General features: G+C 35.4%; 1 protein-coding gene across 2 annotated transcripts; it reads left to right on the forward strand.

The window, feature by feature from the left end:
* Window positions 1-3,102: 3,102 nt before the first annotated feature.
* Window positions 3,103-18,198, forward strand: LOC127848488 (CBP80/20-dependent translation initiation factor-like). 2 transcript variants are annotated; one of them, XM_052380981.1, is made up of 7 exons: window positions 3,124-3,231; window positions 4,093-4,144; window positions 5,401-5,459; window positions 9,870-10,170; window positions 11,129-11,325; window positions 11,597-11,688; window positions 14,063-18,198. In XM_052380981.1, the coding sequence occupies exons 1-7, from the start codon at window positions 3,124-3,126 to the stop codon at window positions 14,187-14,189; spliced, it is 936 nt and encodes a 311-aa protein (XP_052236941.1). In that variant the 3' UTR covers window positions 14,190-18,198. The 2 variants fall into 2 exon arrangements, with proteins under 2 accessions (XP_052236942.1, XP_052236941.1); XM_052380982.1 differs by lacking the exons at window positions 4,093-4,144; window positions 5,401-5,459 and having other exon boundaries at window positions 3,103-3,231.
* The last annotated feature ends 75 nt before the right edge of the window (window positions 18,199-18,273 follow it).

An 18,273-nucleotide genomic window follows, 5' to 3' on the forward strand; every position in this document is an offset into this window, starting at 1 on the left:
TAAGCCCTAACACGTGTATTAACTTCCTTATTTGATCAAGCTCGTTTTCAAGGTCTGAGTCGATTTGTTCATTTATTGGTAAAACGCGTTTAGACAAATTTTAATCGTTACGCGAGGAGCTCGTGTTACAAACATACTTGAATGCTTGTGTTGAGCTTGTATAAACCGGGCGTATAGAATACAATTTATAATATTCTTTGTGTGCGCAGACTGCGTCTCAGCTATGATTTTCATGGACCGGGTTAAAGTATGTCTGAATTGCTGTAAGTCCTGGTTGAAAAAGAATCTTCTGGAACAGACATTTCTTTCCGTGAGGCAAAATAGAGGTGATTTACCAGTCAATGTATTTATATATAAACTATTGATAAACCGCAATACTATGAGAAAGCCTGAACAGTCGGACGGTATGGCGGAATGATGGGTGGCGGAAAAATGTATACAGGAGCATCAATTTGTCAACTATGGATGTGTTTGTTTTGTTAAAAATTGGTGTAACGGACATGCGTGAAGAGATGAGGATAGAATCATTTCCGTGCGTAAAAATAAAAAGTAAAATTCCATGGTCAAAAGGCGACACTTGTACTTAAAACTATGTCCTGATATAAACTTTGTCCAGCAATGACGGATTTTCAAACAACTAGTTGAAGTGAGAAACAATATGAGACGAAGAATCACGCTGAAGAACATGTAGGTTCAAACGTACCAGGTCAAAGTTCTATGAATAAGGCCATATTAAATCAAAGTACTGACAGTACTGGTGTGACGATGCTTTTGAAGAGGATTGATATAAAAGCATCTATTTAATTTTATCTGCATCACCACAATTGTGTATGTGGGTACGATAATTTTGGGTAGGAAAAAAATGGGTTCAAAAATTTTGGGTACAAAAATTATGCAAAAAAAAATTTGGTACGAAAAAAGATTTGGTTACGAAAAAAAATGGGTAGGAAAAAAAATTGGGTACGAAAAATGTAGGGTACGAAAAAAAATTGGGGGTACGGGAAAGTAGTACCCGTTGGGAACTTGATCCATTCAGCGAAACTGGGAGGCGGGTTACATTCTTCGCAGCATCGTCAAAAATATAAGTCCTGAACAGTTTTTCTGGATATTTCTTTACAGAATAGATGGGATTTCAAACAAATTAGTAAAAGTAATCAGTATGATTAGACGGTTTCTCGCGCTAAAGAACCAGTTCACAAGGTCCAATTCAAAAATAAAATATCAAGGTCAAAAATAAAACGCATGAAATCAGTCCCGACAATATTGTCTAGAGAACACCTTTTCCATTATGAATGGATTTTCAAATGCTTTAACTTGGCAACAGAGATCGGAATAATTTGAAGATTTGTCGAGTAGAAGAACGAGATTTTGTTAAATATTTGATAAAAGTCCAGTACACTGTGTAGAACAAACATGTATTTAAAATAGCTGGACTTAATTGACAGTGGTTGTTTGTAAGAGTTTCAAAAACAATATCCAGATCTCCAAGTTCATAGTCAAAATTCAAGAACAAAACAAGAGATCAATTTCGATTAAGTTTACAAAGCATAACTAAGTCCAGCATGGACTATTTTGTTCGGTATATATAGAAATGACGAGCATTATTCGAAAATAAAATCGTCGACAAGCACTATGCCCAAAATTAAGGTCACGGTACAAGCAAAAAGGGCATTTATCAAATGTAAGAAAGCATCATGTAACGCTTTGACTTTTTTTAGTATAACTTTGTCCATTATGTGTAGTTGTGTAATACCTTTACACATGGTATGTATTATCTGAGGGAGTGTTGTACACTAGACCCAGGTCCATCCATCAAGGCAACAATTGCATTTTAAATGCGGAAACAGATTCTTAATCATATGTGTCGCGTTCTGAGAAAATTGGGCATAATGTATGTGCGTAAAGTGTCGTCCCAGATTAGCCTGTGCAGTCCGCACAGGCTAATCAGGGACGACACTCTCCGCCTAAACAAGTTTTTCGGTAAGAAGGGACTTCCTTTAAACGACAAATATCATAAAAGCGGAAAGTGTCGTCCCTGATTAGCCTGTGCGGACTGCATTCCAGTCATTATGTCGAGTTTCAAGGTCAAACGTAAAGGATAGCTGTCAGTTTAGACTATATCAAATCTTCGCCTTATTGAAGGGGGTATCTTTGTGGCAATAAAGCTCTTACTATGCGTTTAGATTCTTTCCACAAAATTGCAGAAATTTAGTGAAAATCATATTAACCCATTTATGCCTAGCGTCTAGAAAAAAGGCATTGACAAACAGCGTAGACCCAGATAAGACGCCGTGTGATGCGGCGTCTCATCAGAGTCAGCGCTGTTTGCTTCAAGGAATTTCTGAAAGAAATATTCTAAATATAGAAATAAATATACTAGACATCCCTAATTTTGCAAATAAAGTAATCCAATGTAGAAGGACGGGAGCGTCCACTAGGCATAAATGGGTTAAGGAGAAGTAATAAAACAGAAAAATTATCACGACAGAACTGTATGTTACCTTTCTCAAGTCTTCTCTTAAAGGCATTGTTTGTCTTTACGATGCACACAAAAATACTACTTACCATAAATTACTATCAGATATGCATTGAAGGTTTTAACCAGTCACAGTGCGCTCAAATTCGCATGGCGTACGGCCCTCATGGCGAAAAGCCGCCTTCTAACGTTGACATAAAAAGATAAATATGTTTTAAATAACTGCATCGTGCCTCACAGATGGTTCTGATAAATATTACTTAATTGAGTTGTGAACATGCATTTAAATCGACACCGTGTTCTTGTAATTGATGTTTAATTGAAAATTGGAACTGCGGTGTTTTGAGATCAACCTTTATTTCGACTGTTTCTTTTTTAGTGTTTTTTGCGAGGTTTGGCATATCTTTCAACTGCTTTAAACCCCCAAGTATTTGCCTGAAATGTTTCAATGGGCTGATCAAAGCTTTAATCGAAAGAGCAAATATGCTAACAGAGAAGGTAAAAGGTGTCATGATTGTGATATTGGTGTCATATTGTGTGTTTCTGGCGGCAGGGAACCGTTACCATAAGATCTAGACCGTCCTGTCTGCTATTATTTCATTACCGAACTCTCCGACAACCGTTTTGACTGGCTCTGGTTGAACAAAATGGCGACTGTTGTTCGTGGTCGTGGAAGAGGAAGGGGTTTATCGTCCAGGGACCTGGCCGATGGTGCAGTACCTCGCCCTGGAGATGGAGATTCGTCGAGAAATTCGGTTGGGTTATTTTGTGATTCTATTTTGTTGATGCTTTCCGTGAATATTTTGCGTTTTTGACTTTTATGTTAGCGTCGATGTTAAATTTGTGGGTGGGGTATGTTTGAGATACGATTGTATGGTAATTTGGTTTCAGCTATGTTTATAAGAATCGGGTATGTTCTGCGTAGTTTCCACGGTATAGTAACTATTAAGTTCATAATAAATTGTGTGTTAGACCTGCATTGACATTTTTAATTGCTCTTTATTAGTTAGTTTAGTAGGCTCTAGAAAAGAAAAATTCTTCAAGTTACAACCAGGTTCCCGCTGTCGATCGCCATTGGCGCCAATTGCGACAAAATAAATATTCTGGCGACAAATTTTCGCAAATGGCATTTTTTCAAAAATCCGCATTTTTTCTGCTTAATATTTCCTTCAAATGACATAAGACGCTCTGTTTACCAGCCGCTTTACGGCAGCCATTATGCAATCAATTTCTGTAATGTAAGCGACACTGCGGTGGTGTCGTGCATGAGGTGTCCGCCTAGCGATTGGGAGTTCGTGGGTTCAATCCCTACTAGGGGTGCGTTCTCATTATCTCCTCCATAGACACCAAGTACTGGTTCTTCCCAGGAAACGGACTCGACAGTGTCCAAATCTGCCTATAATACTCGAAAGAGCGGTTGGCAGTAATCAGAGATCAATGATCAGATAAATCAATGGAGCATGCGACTGTTGCAAAGTGGCATGCAATGATGATAATTGTGATTATTTGGGGTTTGTAACAAGTTATCTTATTTGGTCGGCAGTTTTATTGCTTCAGAGATAAGGCAACATTGACATATACCGACTTAGCGCTTAAATGTGAAGTGTTTGTCACAGTGTTCGAAGCAGATTCAAGATCATTACATGGACAACCATGACAATCAAAAAGGTAAGTATCAATTGGTTTTAGAAAAATCGGTGTAATTATAGAAGATAATTAAACATTTAACATGTATTGGTTATATTTTAACGGTGAAATATTTCTGTTTTACTCGTCAAAATGGCAAGTTCAGAGTTTATAATGACTTTTAGAATGTGAATATTAGATTCTGATAATTTTGAGACTCATTCAAAAATGCAAACGTTCCCCCGCTAATATTCACCAGCTAACAAACAAAAACCAAACAAAGACAGTTGTTAATCAGAATTTCATTTCCTTCAATATGATTTCCAACACACAATCTATGCTGTGTGAATTCTTTATATCCTCAAAACTAATCAATCCATTCACTACCGGATGTACTGTTTAAAAAAAGGTAAACATAGTTAAGGTTAAGCACATGAAAATCCATTTCATATACACAAATGCTTATTTTATTTTACTGTTGTGTTATGGGCTCTATGAAGTAGGTCATATGCTAGCACACATTTATATTATTTATATACTACACATTAATTGATTATTATTAGTATTATATTCAGTTTTTTTTATGTCAATTTCGGGGCCTATATATTTTGCCCCATTCCCCTCCAAAAAGAGTATATATTTTTTCCCCTATTTAAAAAAAAAATCCCCTCCAAAATAAAAGAATTTTTTTTTTTTTTTTTAAGAAAACAAATGTCTAATGATTAATATTTCTCAAATTTATTTCATAAACAACTAACAAAGTATATATCTGTAATTAATATGATTTTTTATTATTATAAAGTTATATTAAATTAGTTTTTCCCAAATCAGTGGACATGAATTGCATTTTTCCCCAAAATGGCTAGGAAAAGGCCTGATGTATCTATATTTTGTCAATATTTGTTGATAAAAACATTCCAATTTGGTACATTTTATTGATAAAAAATGCTCAAATTTGCCATTTTATCAATTTAAAAAAATCCCAATTAATAGACTCAAATTGGCTTGAAAAGCTGAGACTGTGCATGACGGCTGAACTGTCTGAAACTAATGTTGAAAAAATCATTGATATGTATTTAAGAAAAAGGACAGAGACATTCAGCTGTGAATATTACATTCATACATACATGTGTATTCACATAATAAATATGATTACATATGAAAGAGTGAATTTTTAATTTTCCCCTTTTCCTAAAAAATGACGCGTTTTTCCCCTTTGGACAGGCCCCGCCACGATTCCTCTATAGGTGAAAAAAAACACTGATATTAATATTATATTTCCCTTTTTATATTTTCAGATTACCAGAAAGCTCCTGGAGCACATAAACTGTGGCAACATATTCAGGCTGCTAAGAAGGTGTAAATCAACAAGACTTACAACTGATTGAACGTGCCTTTATTTAATGACCAATGTTAAATGTGTTGTTATTATTAATAATACTGTTAATGTCAATTCCTTTAACATTCTGTAAAATTCTCAGGGTTTTTTTGTATTATAATAACATGATCTTCATTGCCCAAATGTAGCCACAATGTGGCGACAACTTTTTAAATTTGGCGAAAGTAAGTGGCGACAACTTTTTAAAGCCCAGAGGGAACCCTGGTTACAACTAAGATTGAAAAGTACGTCCATATGGCGCCTCAGCAGTATGAAATGTGTCAAGTTATTCTGAAAATAGTGACCAACAACTCTCCATGGACTAAAATTTGGTCTGGCTATCAGGCAATTTTAAATAAGCTAGAAGTTTAATGCTATGACTATGAGGAACATTTAATCAAAGTTTTTGTTATCTTGCTGTCCTAAAATGCTATATGTTTTGTTAAAAACAACAAACTTAAATCTACATTTTTAAATCTAAAACACCTAATCAATAAGACCATCGAATTGTCATATAATAATTACATTGAATACATTTTAGGTATAAAAGACCAAAATGGAGAAACAGATGAATCAAGCTCAAAATTTAACATGAAAAAACTTTTCAGCCTAATCAAGTGCGCCAAACAAGATGCATGCGGTATTTCAACATTATATGATAAAGTTTCAGGTACAAAATCCTCAAATAAAGACAAAGCCAATATCCTGAACGAGCAATTTCAATCAGTTTTTAGCCCCATGTCCCCTCTAACTCTATCTCAATCTTGCTTTTTAGCCCTGGATAATTCTGATGTTCATTCTTCTTCAAGTAGCAGATACCCCATCATGCCAGAAATTACTATCTCAGTCAACGGCGTTCTGAAGCTCCTTTCCAACCTGAAACCCTACAAAGCTGCAGGTCCAGACAACATCAGGCCACTAATCCTTCAAAATCTTCGTCATCAAATCTTACCTATACTATCTCTTCTCTTTCAGAAATTTCTTGAAGCAGGTATCTTACCAAAGATATGGACCACTGCAAATGTCGTACCTCTGTTCAAAAAAGGAAATAAAGAAGATCCAGTCAACTATAGACCCATCTCGCTAACCTGTTTTCTTTGCAAAGTTTTAGAGCATATTGTAGTCACAGCTCATTTTAACAAACAACAGTTGTATCACCTTCAACATGGTTTCAGGGAACGTCGATCCTGCGAAAGTCAACTTATCCAACTTGTTGACGAACTAGCTCGCAATCTCGTAAATGGTCATGAAACAGATCTCATACTTCTAGATTTCAGCAAAGCTTTCGATAAAGTCAGCCACCTCAAATTACTTTTTAAATTACAGCAACATGGAGTTAACAAATCTACAGTCTCCTGGATCAAGTCTTTTCTCATAGGTAGATCGCAAACAGTTGTACTGGAAGGAGAAAGTTCATCAGAAGTCCCTGTAACATCGGGCGTGCCCCAAGGTTCAGTACTTGGTCCCTTACTCTTTCTTTTATACATAAATGACCTTCCTACTTCCATCTCCTCTCAAGTTCGTTTGTTTGCAGATGACACCGCTCTATACTTGGCTATTAACAGCTTGCAAGACTGCGCCTCCCTTCAAAATGATTTAGACAAATTAGTACATTGGGTAAACCTGTGGGACATGGAGTTCAACCCTAGTAAATGTGTTGTCCTTATTATTTCTAAGAAAAAAGCATAAATTCATCTTCAATTACAGGCTACATGGGCAAATCCTTGAAGATGTAGACAGTGCTAAATATTTAGGTGTTTCTATTTCAGATGATCTTTCTTGGAATAAACATATTACCAATATTGCAACAAATGCTAATAAATCTCTTGGTTTCATCCGCAGGAATATTCAAACTAAAATGAAAACATCAGAGAAGTAGCCTATAAGACCTTGGTTAGACCCCAGGTAGAATACGCTTCCTCTGTCTGGAGCCCACATACCAAATATAATATCGACAAGGCAGGGGTGTAAAATAACGGTCGCCCGCTTGCAATGGTGACTGTATTTTAGCCTCTGGCAAATGGAATCTCCGAAATACTCGCCCGACCGGGCGACCACATAACTAGATCAGCCAGTGCTTAGATTAGGTAACAGGTGCTAGCCTGGTTGTCATGTTAATAGAATGTGCGGTCGTTTAATAACGATAGAAATGCTGCTCTTTATGCTAGAACTGTAACCGATCTGCAGTGTGCTCGGGGTAATCTTTATCAGGGCACAGTTTATATTCCCGCATTATGTCGTCATCGAAACCAATTGACATTTGTAACTTTTAAGGAGCGAATAATTGTAAAGAAAATAAAGATAATGATACACCAAAATCTGACCAAATAAACAAACAAAAGCTAGAACAAAGGAATTACGAGCAGTCAAAAAGAAAACATCAGGTATACGTTTCAAACTGGATAGTTTTATTGTTGGATAATATGTAAGACATGAATGAATTTAGGACAATGGGTGAATAAAATGTGAAAAACGAGGTTATTTTTGGTCATATTGTTTATTTACACAAGTCAACACATGGTTAATGTTTACAGACAAAATTAGAATAGCTTGTCAAGTAAACAATTGTATTGTTTTTAACACAAATATTAATTATACATATTTGCTGTGAAAAAAGCAGAGCGACCACAAAATCAGTATGGGCGACCTGCTTTTACAAGCTGGTGGCCCTGCAGGGCGAGTTGCTTTTAGCAAAATTTTACACCCCTGCAAGGTAGAAAAAGTACAGCGTAGAGCAGTCCGCTGGGTGAAAAACAACTACTCATCCTACAGCAGTGTCACCAGTATGCAGACTGAGCTTGGCTGGCAGACTTTAACTGACCGACGTGACCTCTACCGACTGACCATGTTTTTTTAAGATTGTGTACGACCTGGTAGCCATCTCGCCGCCGTCATATCTTGTGAGGCTTACAAGGATGACTCGTCATATGCACCCACTCTCATTCAGACAAGTCCACACATCAGCCAACTACTTTAAATATTCCCTTTTTCCTAACACCGTAGTGCTTTGAAACAGCCTACCTGCCTCAGTTGTACAGCAGTCAGACTTAGAGGGGTTTAAGCGTTGCCTTAGCCCTACTCTACTCCCCAGTTGTCCCTGAATGCACAAAGCAGTGTTTTTAACAACTTTTAACCTATAAATATGTTTCCTCTTGTTTAACACTATCACACTTTTTCTTCACCTCACTTTCATGCTTTGAAGTCTCCCTTTCAATGCTTTTAAACCACTTTTATCTTGCACTGACATGCGCACCTGCCAGTAATACCCGCGAGGGGAGTCCAGCAGTATTTAAAGATAGATAGATAGATATGTAACTGGCATTTTTCATTGGTCTTTCACACAAATAAGTTATAAAAGCAGTTGCGCTTCTTGCATGCTTCAAACAAGCATATGAATATAATACAGTTAATGTTGGCTTTAAATAAATCATTTTTTTGTATTTTGGTGATTATTACATGTTTTTTCTGTTAATGAAGATAAACAACATTAAAAAAATATTTGCTGTCAGAGAATGCGCTAATCCGAACATTCATAATACTAGTATATGGTTTTTATACATTATGTTCTCCTTTCAGGTTTGAAGTTCTCTATATTTACACTTGTTCTTTACTTTAAAAAGGCCTTTTCACGTTTGGGTAAATTGACAAAATTGAAAAAAGTAGTTTCAGATTCGCAAATTTTCATTTTAGTTATGATATTTGTGAGGAAACAGTAATACTGAACATTTACAATGCTCTAAAATAGCCATTATATGCATGTTTTGACGATTTAAAAACCCGAAAAATATAACGCGTTGCAACGCAAAACGAATTAATAATTTGGAGAGTTTTGTTGTTGTCGTTATATTTTGGGAAACTACGAGGATTGCTTATATAAAGTATAAAATACGTCTGACATTGTATCCGGAAGGATGGTCGAGTGGTCTCAGTAGTAGACTTTTTACTCCAGGACTCCAGGGGTCAGTGGTTCGAGTCCTGCTGAGGGTTACCTTTTTTTTCTTTTATTAATTGTATTCTTATTTTTTACTGTAGCTTTTTATATCCAATGTTAACATTTATCAATATAAAGCATTTAATTACAAACTTCAAAACATGCCGAAATCTGTGAAAAGGCCCCTTTAAATATTAATTAGTGACATATTTTCAACATACTGTTCTCTGCCTTAACAAAGGCAATCAGGACTGTGAGTTTGGAAATTGTTCAGTAGTGGAAAACAGCTAAGTCCATAATATTGTATTCTGTTAAATTTAGCACTATTTGTTGAGCAAATTTGGCATGGAAAAGAATGCACAAATCGCTCCTGTGGTAACTGTTGTTGTCAAATGTTTAATGTAAAACATAACAATCACAGTATTGGTCATAACCCTTTTAATATTAATTTTTTTAAGGTGTCATCAAACGGTAGCTCCACCAACTCACAGAGTTTGACAGAAATTGAAGACCTTATAAGTAATTTAAACCTAGACATAACAGACATGGAGTTGGAAACTTTACTCGAACTTGCCCAGAACTCGCCATCAGATGATGCATCAATCAAGAAAATGGCGGAAATTGTCTATACTAAATGTGTAAAAGACAGGGAATTTTCGAAAACGGGTGCTTTCATTTGTGATAAACTTGCAGCAGTAGAAAATAATGGAACAAAATTTAGGTCCTCTTTACTTTCACTTGTGCAGATGGATTATAAAGGTAGGTTGGAAAAAATATTTGTTAGGGTTGAATTAACAACAATTTTAGAGTAATTTTACAGCCAGTTTTTGTGTACCAACATCCTATATCCAGGGCTTACTCTGCCATTCGCCAAATTAGCCAATGGCTACAGAAAAGCAAATATGCTACAAAAAAATCCATTTGGCTACAAGGTTTTCTACATTATCACCCATAAAATATCCAAAATAATATGAATGAAGACATAAAAAGATAAATTTTGCTGCAAAAAAATTGAGTCAGAGGTAGCCCGCCCCTGCTATATCCAACTTTAAGTAATAACTTCTAACCTTTTATCTTAAAATAACAATAATAAATGTATTTCACAAGGCATCAGTTGAGTAAATTACAATTTTTTCACAAGCAACAAGGTCATATAATTCACCTGAACATAACAGTCATGAAGTGTTTAATTGATTACATACCATCTTGCAATGAAAAAAACAACAACATCATTACATGTCATCACGGAGTGTATATTGTAATCTAGAGTCCGTGATGTCATCAATGCAACAAATGGTATTGACATTCAGGACATAAAAATAGCATGATAATTTTGAACTACACAAATATTAACATGACTTCATGTTTTAATTGTTTACATCATCCCATTGTCCATTGTTAAAGCCACTTAAAATAATTTATTAGTTTTAAATACTGCATTGCAAACTGGTGACCAGATTCTTGTCTCCAGTAATACACCAGTATTATACTATTAGCGCTATTATCTACAGGTATATATAATAAATAAAAATACCATTGTTGTATTACGCTGTGAACATCTAATTTGTAATGTTACTCAATACTGTCATCACTTCCAAATATAATGAGTAAAACTACTGAAAACAGAAATCAGGCTAGGAATTTTAAACTTCCATGTTCAAATGTAAGACAAATATATATCTTAATTTGACTTTATAATTTTATTATGTAATTGCAGAAAAAGACAGACTCAGGGCGGAATCTGTCTCAAAGTTCCTCAACTCATTCAGTCTGATGTGTCAGATATTTGGAACTATGAGAACGGCAGGGGGAGAAGTGTTCAAGCCGCTGGTGGGGCCAGTATTTGAATGTTTTCAACTCATTCTTGATGACAAACGTTGCAATACTGACGAATATGAGTGTGTATGTGAGCAGGTAGGCAACTATTTTCCATTTGCATGGTTCTCATAATTAGTATTTAATTCCTTGTCACTATCCCATTTGTGATCCCATGATCCCATTATTGCCCCTTTATGATTGTTTTGCTCCTATTAATGATCCGATTTATTATCCCATTATGATAAGCTGCAGTTACATTGAATAAAATGACCTTGAGAAGTTTATTGTTTATCCTATTTTGATCCTATTTTGTTTCAAATGATCCTATTTTGTTTCAAATGATCCTATTTGTAATTCAACATTTCAGCTACAGTGTATTGGGCGTGACCTTGAACAAAATGATCGCGAAAAAATGGATCAGCTTATGGAGAAGATACGGACAAAAATTATCAGAGACGGGTGGGTAGTTGTCAGCGATGGAGGGGTAGTTATAATGCTCCCCAAAATATTTTCGGTGGAGCATCTAGTTGCCAGTTTGTACTTCCGTACTTCCGTCACACTTTTTTTTGCAGTTTCTCATAGCGCATCCATTACTTTACCGATCTCTTACATATTTGACATGTAGGTACCTTGCATGAACCTCTACCTTTTGATGCGGTTTGAGGTCACTGGGGTCAAGGTCACTGAGGCTAATAATAGATTCTCTTTCACACTTTTGTTACAGTTTCTCATAGCGCATTCATTCTTTACCCATCTCTTACATATTTGGCATGCAGGTACCTTGCATGGACTTCTCCCTTTTAATTTGGATTGAGGTCACTGGGGTCAAGGTCACTGAGGCTAATAATAGATTATCTTTCACACTTTTGTTACAGTTTCTCATAGCGCATTCAATACTTTACTGATCTCTTACATATTTGGCGTGTAGGTACATAGCATGGGCCGCTACCTTTTGATGCGGTTTGAGGTCACTGGGGTCAAGGTCACTGAGGCTAATAATAGATTCTCTTTCACCCTTTCTTACAGTTTCTCATAGCATCTTCAATATTTTACCGATCTCTTTCATATTTGGCATGCACGTACCTTGCATGGACCTTTACCTTTTCATGAGGTTTGAGGTCACTGGGGTCAAGGTCACCAAAGCTAATAATAGATTTTTCTGTCACACTTTTGTTACAGTTTCTCATAGCACCTTCAATACTTTACCGATCATTTTCATATTTGGCATGTACGTACCTTACATGGACCTCTACCTTTTCATTAGGTTGGAGGTCACTGGGGTCAAGGTCAAGGTCACCAAGGCTAATAATAGATTTTTCTGTCACACTTTTGTTACAATTTTTCATAGCACCTTCAATACTTTAAAGATCTCTTTCATATTTGGCATGTACGTACCTTGCTTGGACCTCTACCTTTTCATGAGGTTTGAGGTCACTGGGCTCAAGGTCACCAAGGCAAATAATAGTTTTTTTGTTGGTGGTTCTTAACACATAGATTGACAAAGCGCAATATTGGGGAGCATCCATCAGTTTCACTGATATTCTTGTTTACACATGTAAATCTAAATGTTGCATTTGCAAAGTCGTGAAGGCACGTCCAAAATAGTTGGAAACAGCAATGTTCCAAGTTGTACTTTAATTTGGCATATGGTTCAACAAATGAGTTGATATTGCAATATTCTTTGTTGTACTTAAGTGTGGATATGGTTCAGCTCTCAGCATTAGCAAAACTATTTAAAAAATTTCCCTAAATGTTACTGGAGTAAAGATTAAAGTGCAGTTTGGAATTTTGTATGTGGTCCAGTTCTTACTGTTTAGATAAAGGCATATGGATTCAAATTTCTTCTTTCATGCTCAAAAGTCATTAGCTTACACATTTTTGTGAACAAATAAACAAAGTGGACATTTTGCAAATGATTGTGTCAACCATTGTTGTTATTAAGCATATTTTTGTAATTTAGTCATATGATAATGAAAATTAGGCTAGGGATTTCATTTACAGTACATGTAAATCAATCCTAGAGGAAGAGGAAGAAACATAAATCGTTAAGGACCAGGGCCCGTATTCACCAACCAATTCTTAGACTTCAGAATATTCTTTAGATTGGATATTCAAGAGCTGCTTTATTTCTGAGTCAAACTTGGCATCAATCACCTCTATCTTCATCATTTTCTATGAAGAATGCTTTGTTTATGGCAAAATCACCAGTGGTAGACTGTAAATACTCAAACACTGAGCATAATTTTCTTGTTCTACGTCTATTTTATATTCTTATGTCTAAGAATCCGTTGGTGAATACAGGCCCAGGTCAGCAAAATAAAAAGCTATATTGAAATACCGGAACTCAGAAATATGACAAAGAAGTCCAAACAAAAACATATAGACTGTGCTCTGTGAAAAGGAGTTTTAATGCATGTGCGTAAAGTTTCGTCCCAGATTAGCCTGTGCAGTTCGACACTTGACGCCTAAACTAGATTTTTGCATAGAAGAGACTTTCTTTACATGAAAAATATCATAAATGAGGAAAGTGTCGTACATGATTGGCCTAAGACTGATCGGGGATGACACTTTTCGCGCATGCATAAAACCCCCTTTTCACAGAGTGCGGCACATATATAAATTGTAAAACTATTTATTTAAAATACTGAGTATAGTTATAATATAATGGATTTATCTCTTTTTTTTATTGATTGTGATTTAAAGCTAAGAGGAGACTGCTTGATCTTTTCCAATAAGTCATGGTTAATAGACCTTTGCCAAGACTTCGAGACTTATATCGATCTATTTGTTGCATTGGCCACACAAACTTACAGATTTTTCACTTCTATTCCAGGGCTAGTCCACAAGCTAGATGCTCATTACTTGAACTCATGGAGTGTTACTGCAGAGGATGGAAAGCACTGTCCAACGATGTTACACGCTTCTACTATGATACCAGCATGGATATTTTAACAGATTGAAGAAAACTGTACATACTGTATGGGCGGGTTTATTGGCAGTGTAGAATGGCACATTGGTTAAAGAATCGTGGTTTTAGAAGAATACAAAGAGATTATCATGGTGGGCTTATTTCAATTCGCAGTTTAAGACAAGAATGCAAAACATCTGCAAAAATTATACCATTTGTATTATGATTCTACCACTCTATGATTCTATGATATCAACCAACTGAAGTTCGTATTCTCTTATTCCACATAACAGCGGAAAATAAGCACATTTGGCTAAATATAAAATTATTAAAGCAGATAAAAAAGTCCATTAGGAACGGTTTTATTTTGCTCAAAAAGTTATCATTTGCTTTACTGTTTAAAAGTTGTTGATTCTACAGGACAAATTCTACTACACTACAATTATAGAAAGGGCATTTCTTTGGTCTGATATAAACTTGCATTATAAGAGAAGGGACAGTGATGTTGAATAGGGACGGTGATGTTGAATGGGGTGACGCACACTGTTATTATTGGTCTTGCATAAATAGAGCAGTAATAGAGGTCTTTGGGCAATTAGATACACCTATAGCATCTATCAAGTGAATTGAAGGCTGCAGTTACTTTAAACTTATTTTCCTAGGTCAAGGGTGGATTTACTCTAATAATTGAAACAAGACTACTGCCTGATAGCATGCTTTTTGTATTATGAAGAAACACATCTCTGTCAGCAATATTAGAGTAGAAGAATATTGTTAAGATTCATGTTAGATTTCTTTCTTTGCTCAGTTGAGGATGTAAATTTAGAAAGATGCTATAGTGTTTCTTTTATGTGTGCATGGGTTGATCAATTTACTCTTTGTTAAAACATTGTATTTCTCTGTCATTTTTATGTCCCCCACTATAGTAGTATAGTAGTGGGGGACATATTGTTTTTGTCCTGTCTGTTGGTTGGTTGGTCTGTTTGCGCCAACTTTAACATTTTGCAATAACTTTTGCTATATTGAATATAGCAACTTGATATTTGGCATGAATGTGTATCTCATGGAGCTGCACATTTTGAGTGTTGACAGGTCAAGGTCATCCTTCAAGGTCAGAGGTCAAATATATGTGGCCAAAATTGCTCATTTTATGAATAATTTTGCAATATTGAAGATAGCAACTTGATATTTGGCATGCATGTGTATCTCATGGAGCTGCACATTTTGAGTGGTGAGCATGTGTATCTCACGGAGCTGCACATTTTGAGTGGTGAAAGGTCAAGGTCATCCTTCAAGGTCAGAGGTTAAATATATGTGGCCCAAATCGCTTATTTTATGAATACTTTTGCAATATTGAAGATAGCAACTCGATATTTGGCATGCATGTGTATCTCATGGAGCTGCACATTTTGAGTGGTGAAAGGTCAAGGTCATCCTTCAAGGTCAGAGGTCAAATATATGTGGCCCAAATCGCTTATTTTATGAATACTTTTGCAATATTGAAGATAGCAATGCATGTGTATCTCATGGAGCTGCACATTTTGATGGTGAAAGGTCAAGGTCATCCTTCAAGGGGTATTGAAGCTAGCAATTTTATATTTAAAATGCATGTGTATCTCATGGAGCTGCACATTTTGAGTGGTGAAGGGTCAAGGTCAAGGTCATTCTTCAAGGTCAAACGTCATATAGGGGACTTTGTGTTTTACAAACACATCTTGTTGAGTGTGATTTTTGACACTAGTCAAGGCATTTCTAGACTCTCTTTTGATATGCACTTAATCACTAGTTACTGTTGTTTCTGGATTCCAATATGATATAGATACTTAAAATTGTGCAATTTAGTGTATAATATCGTCAGCTATGATAATGACATTTTTTTATTGCTTCATACAATATATGCATTAAGTCAATATTAATTAGTTTGGGGATTCTAAATGATACAGGTACTTAAAAATGATTTATTGAATTATTCAGTCATGATTGTGACATTTAATATTTTTTACTGATCTATTGGGTCACATATAGTTCCAAGTATACTGAACCAAAAAGAGTTTTACCGAGGAAGAATACTTAAAAGTTTATTAAGGTTTAACTGCATTTATTTGTTTAAGTGGTTGTAATAGGTAAATTTATAAATCTGCAATTAGCTGATGCATTTTTACAAAACAGAGCAATTGCACAATAAATACTAAAAGGAGTATTTGGTCTACCAAAACCATGACCATGTGGCATTAATTCATTTAAATTTCTTCTTTGGTTAAGTATAGAAATTTCTTCATTAATTCTATGGTATTAGAACAAAATTAGAGTTTAATAACCCCAGTAGCTTTCACGCTATTTGGTACTGACTAATAAATGTAATAATTGTTATAAATTATTTTAATTGATTGGTGATGCACTGAAAGTTTAAATGATACATGCATGGTATTATTACATCTATATTTTGAACATATGATCATTTCACTGTTTTTTTTTTATTTATGTTATTTGCCACATCAGAATTGAAGGAGCATATCCGAATACATGTATGTTGTAACATGTGAACAATTCTAAATCTTCTTTTACTTGTTGATTACTTTTATTTATTTATTAAGTAACAATGCCTTATTAATATTCATAATTGGTAAAACAATTCATTAATATATATACAACAGTTTTCATGCTAGCCTTTAATTATGCCCCCCTTCGAAGAAGAGGGGGTATATTGCTTTGCTCATGTCGGTCTGTCGGTTGGTCTGTCGGTCGGTCCGTCCACCAGGTGGTTGTCAGACGATAACTCAAGAACGCTTGGGCCTAGGATCATGAAACTTCATTGGTACATTGATCATGACTTGCAGATGACCCCTATTGATTTTGAGGTCACTAGGTCAAAGGTCAAGGTCACTGTGACCAGAAATAGTAAAATGGTTTTTGAATGATAACTCAAGAACGCATATGCCTAGGATCATGAAACTTCATGGGTAGATTGATCATGACTTGCAGATGACCCCTATTGATTTTGAGGTCACTAGGTCAAAGGTCAAGGTCACGGTGACCCGAAATAGTAAAATGGTTTCCGGATGATAACTCAAGAACGCATACGCCTAGGATAACAAAACTTCATGGGTAGATTGATCATGACTCGCAGATGACCCCTATTGATTTTGAGGTCACAAGGTCAAGGTCACGGTGACCCGAAATGGTAAAATGATTTTCGGATGATAACTCAAGAACGCTTTTGCCTAGGATCATGACACTTCATAGGTACATTGATCGTGACCCGCAGATGACCCCTATTGATTTTCAGGTCACTAGATCAAAGGTCAAGGTCACAGTGACAAAAATCGTATTCACACAATGGCTGCCACTACAACGGACAGTCCATATGGGGGGCATGCATGTTTTACAAACAGCCCTTGTTTTGAATGATTTATATATTTGGTTATTGGATTTAAAAATAAATCTGTTTTATGAAAGCATTATGATTCTGTAAGGTTGTTTTAACGTGCCAATTGGTACAATCTAATTTTATTGTTTCAATACCCAATTGGAGTGTGAAAATTGCACACTTGAAAGAAAATGATTTAACACTACATGCATACCCTTATGTATGGGTTGAGACAGAGTGCGATGCCCTTTTAATGTACTTGTAGACCTCAATGTTTTTTTCATATATAAAGTACCTGGTTATTTCTAATTCTGTTCCTACCTATGGCAAACATAAATAGAAAATTGCTTGTTAAAAAGTGTGATGTATTTTGCTTTTTACATATCAATGTAATTTTTGAATGTTAGCAACATGTTTTTTATATGTAAATAATGTTCTGTACATGTAAATAAATCTGTTGGCAAGGTCAAATACAAAATGTGGTGTTTCCAGAAGCGATTCTCTACAACGCAAAAAGAAAACTAGCCCAATAATAATTGATGTTCATTTTATTTATTACATGTTTTAAAGATTGAACAATCTCTTCATTACATGTATTTTTGTTTAGACGACAGCTTGAAACACAAAATTTTAATAATTTTGGCTTTGGTGAGATTTTCTGTGAAAAATGAACAAATAAAAACTTAGAAATTCACAGTATTATTTTCAAAGGCAGTTGTGAAAATAATAACACATATTTCATGAGAAAATCAACCCACTAAGAAACAAC

Source organism: Dreissena polymorpha, chromosome 10, assembly GCF_020536995.1.
Source record: "Dreissena polymorpha isolate Duluth1 chromosome 10, UMN_Dpol_1.0, whole genome shotgun sequence".
Classification (NCBI taxonomy): domain Eukaryota; kingdom Metazoa; phylum Mollusca; class Bivalvia; order Myida; family Dreissenidae; genus Dreissena; species Dreissena polymorpha.

What these genes read in the sequence shown, in the direction of transcription:
- LOC127848488 (XM_052380981.1), top strand. Translation starts at nt 3,124, where the DNA reads ATGGCGACTGTTGTTCGTGGTCGTGGAAGAGGAAGGGGTTTATCGTCC. An exon ending in GAGATTCGTCGAGAAATTCG is followed by an intron (nt 3,232 to 4,092) that starts GTTGGGTTATTT and finishes TGTTTGTCACAG; the next exon opens with TGTTCGAAGCAGATTCAAGA. An exon ending in ATATTCAGGCTGCTAAGAAG is followed by an intron (nt 5,460 to 9,869) that starts GTGTAAATCAAC and finishes AATTTTTTTAAG; the next exon opens with GTGTCATCAAACGGTAGCTC.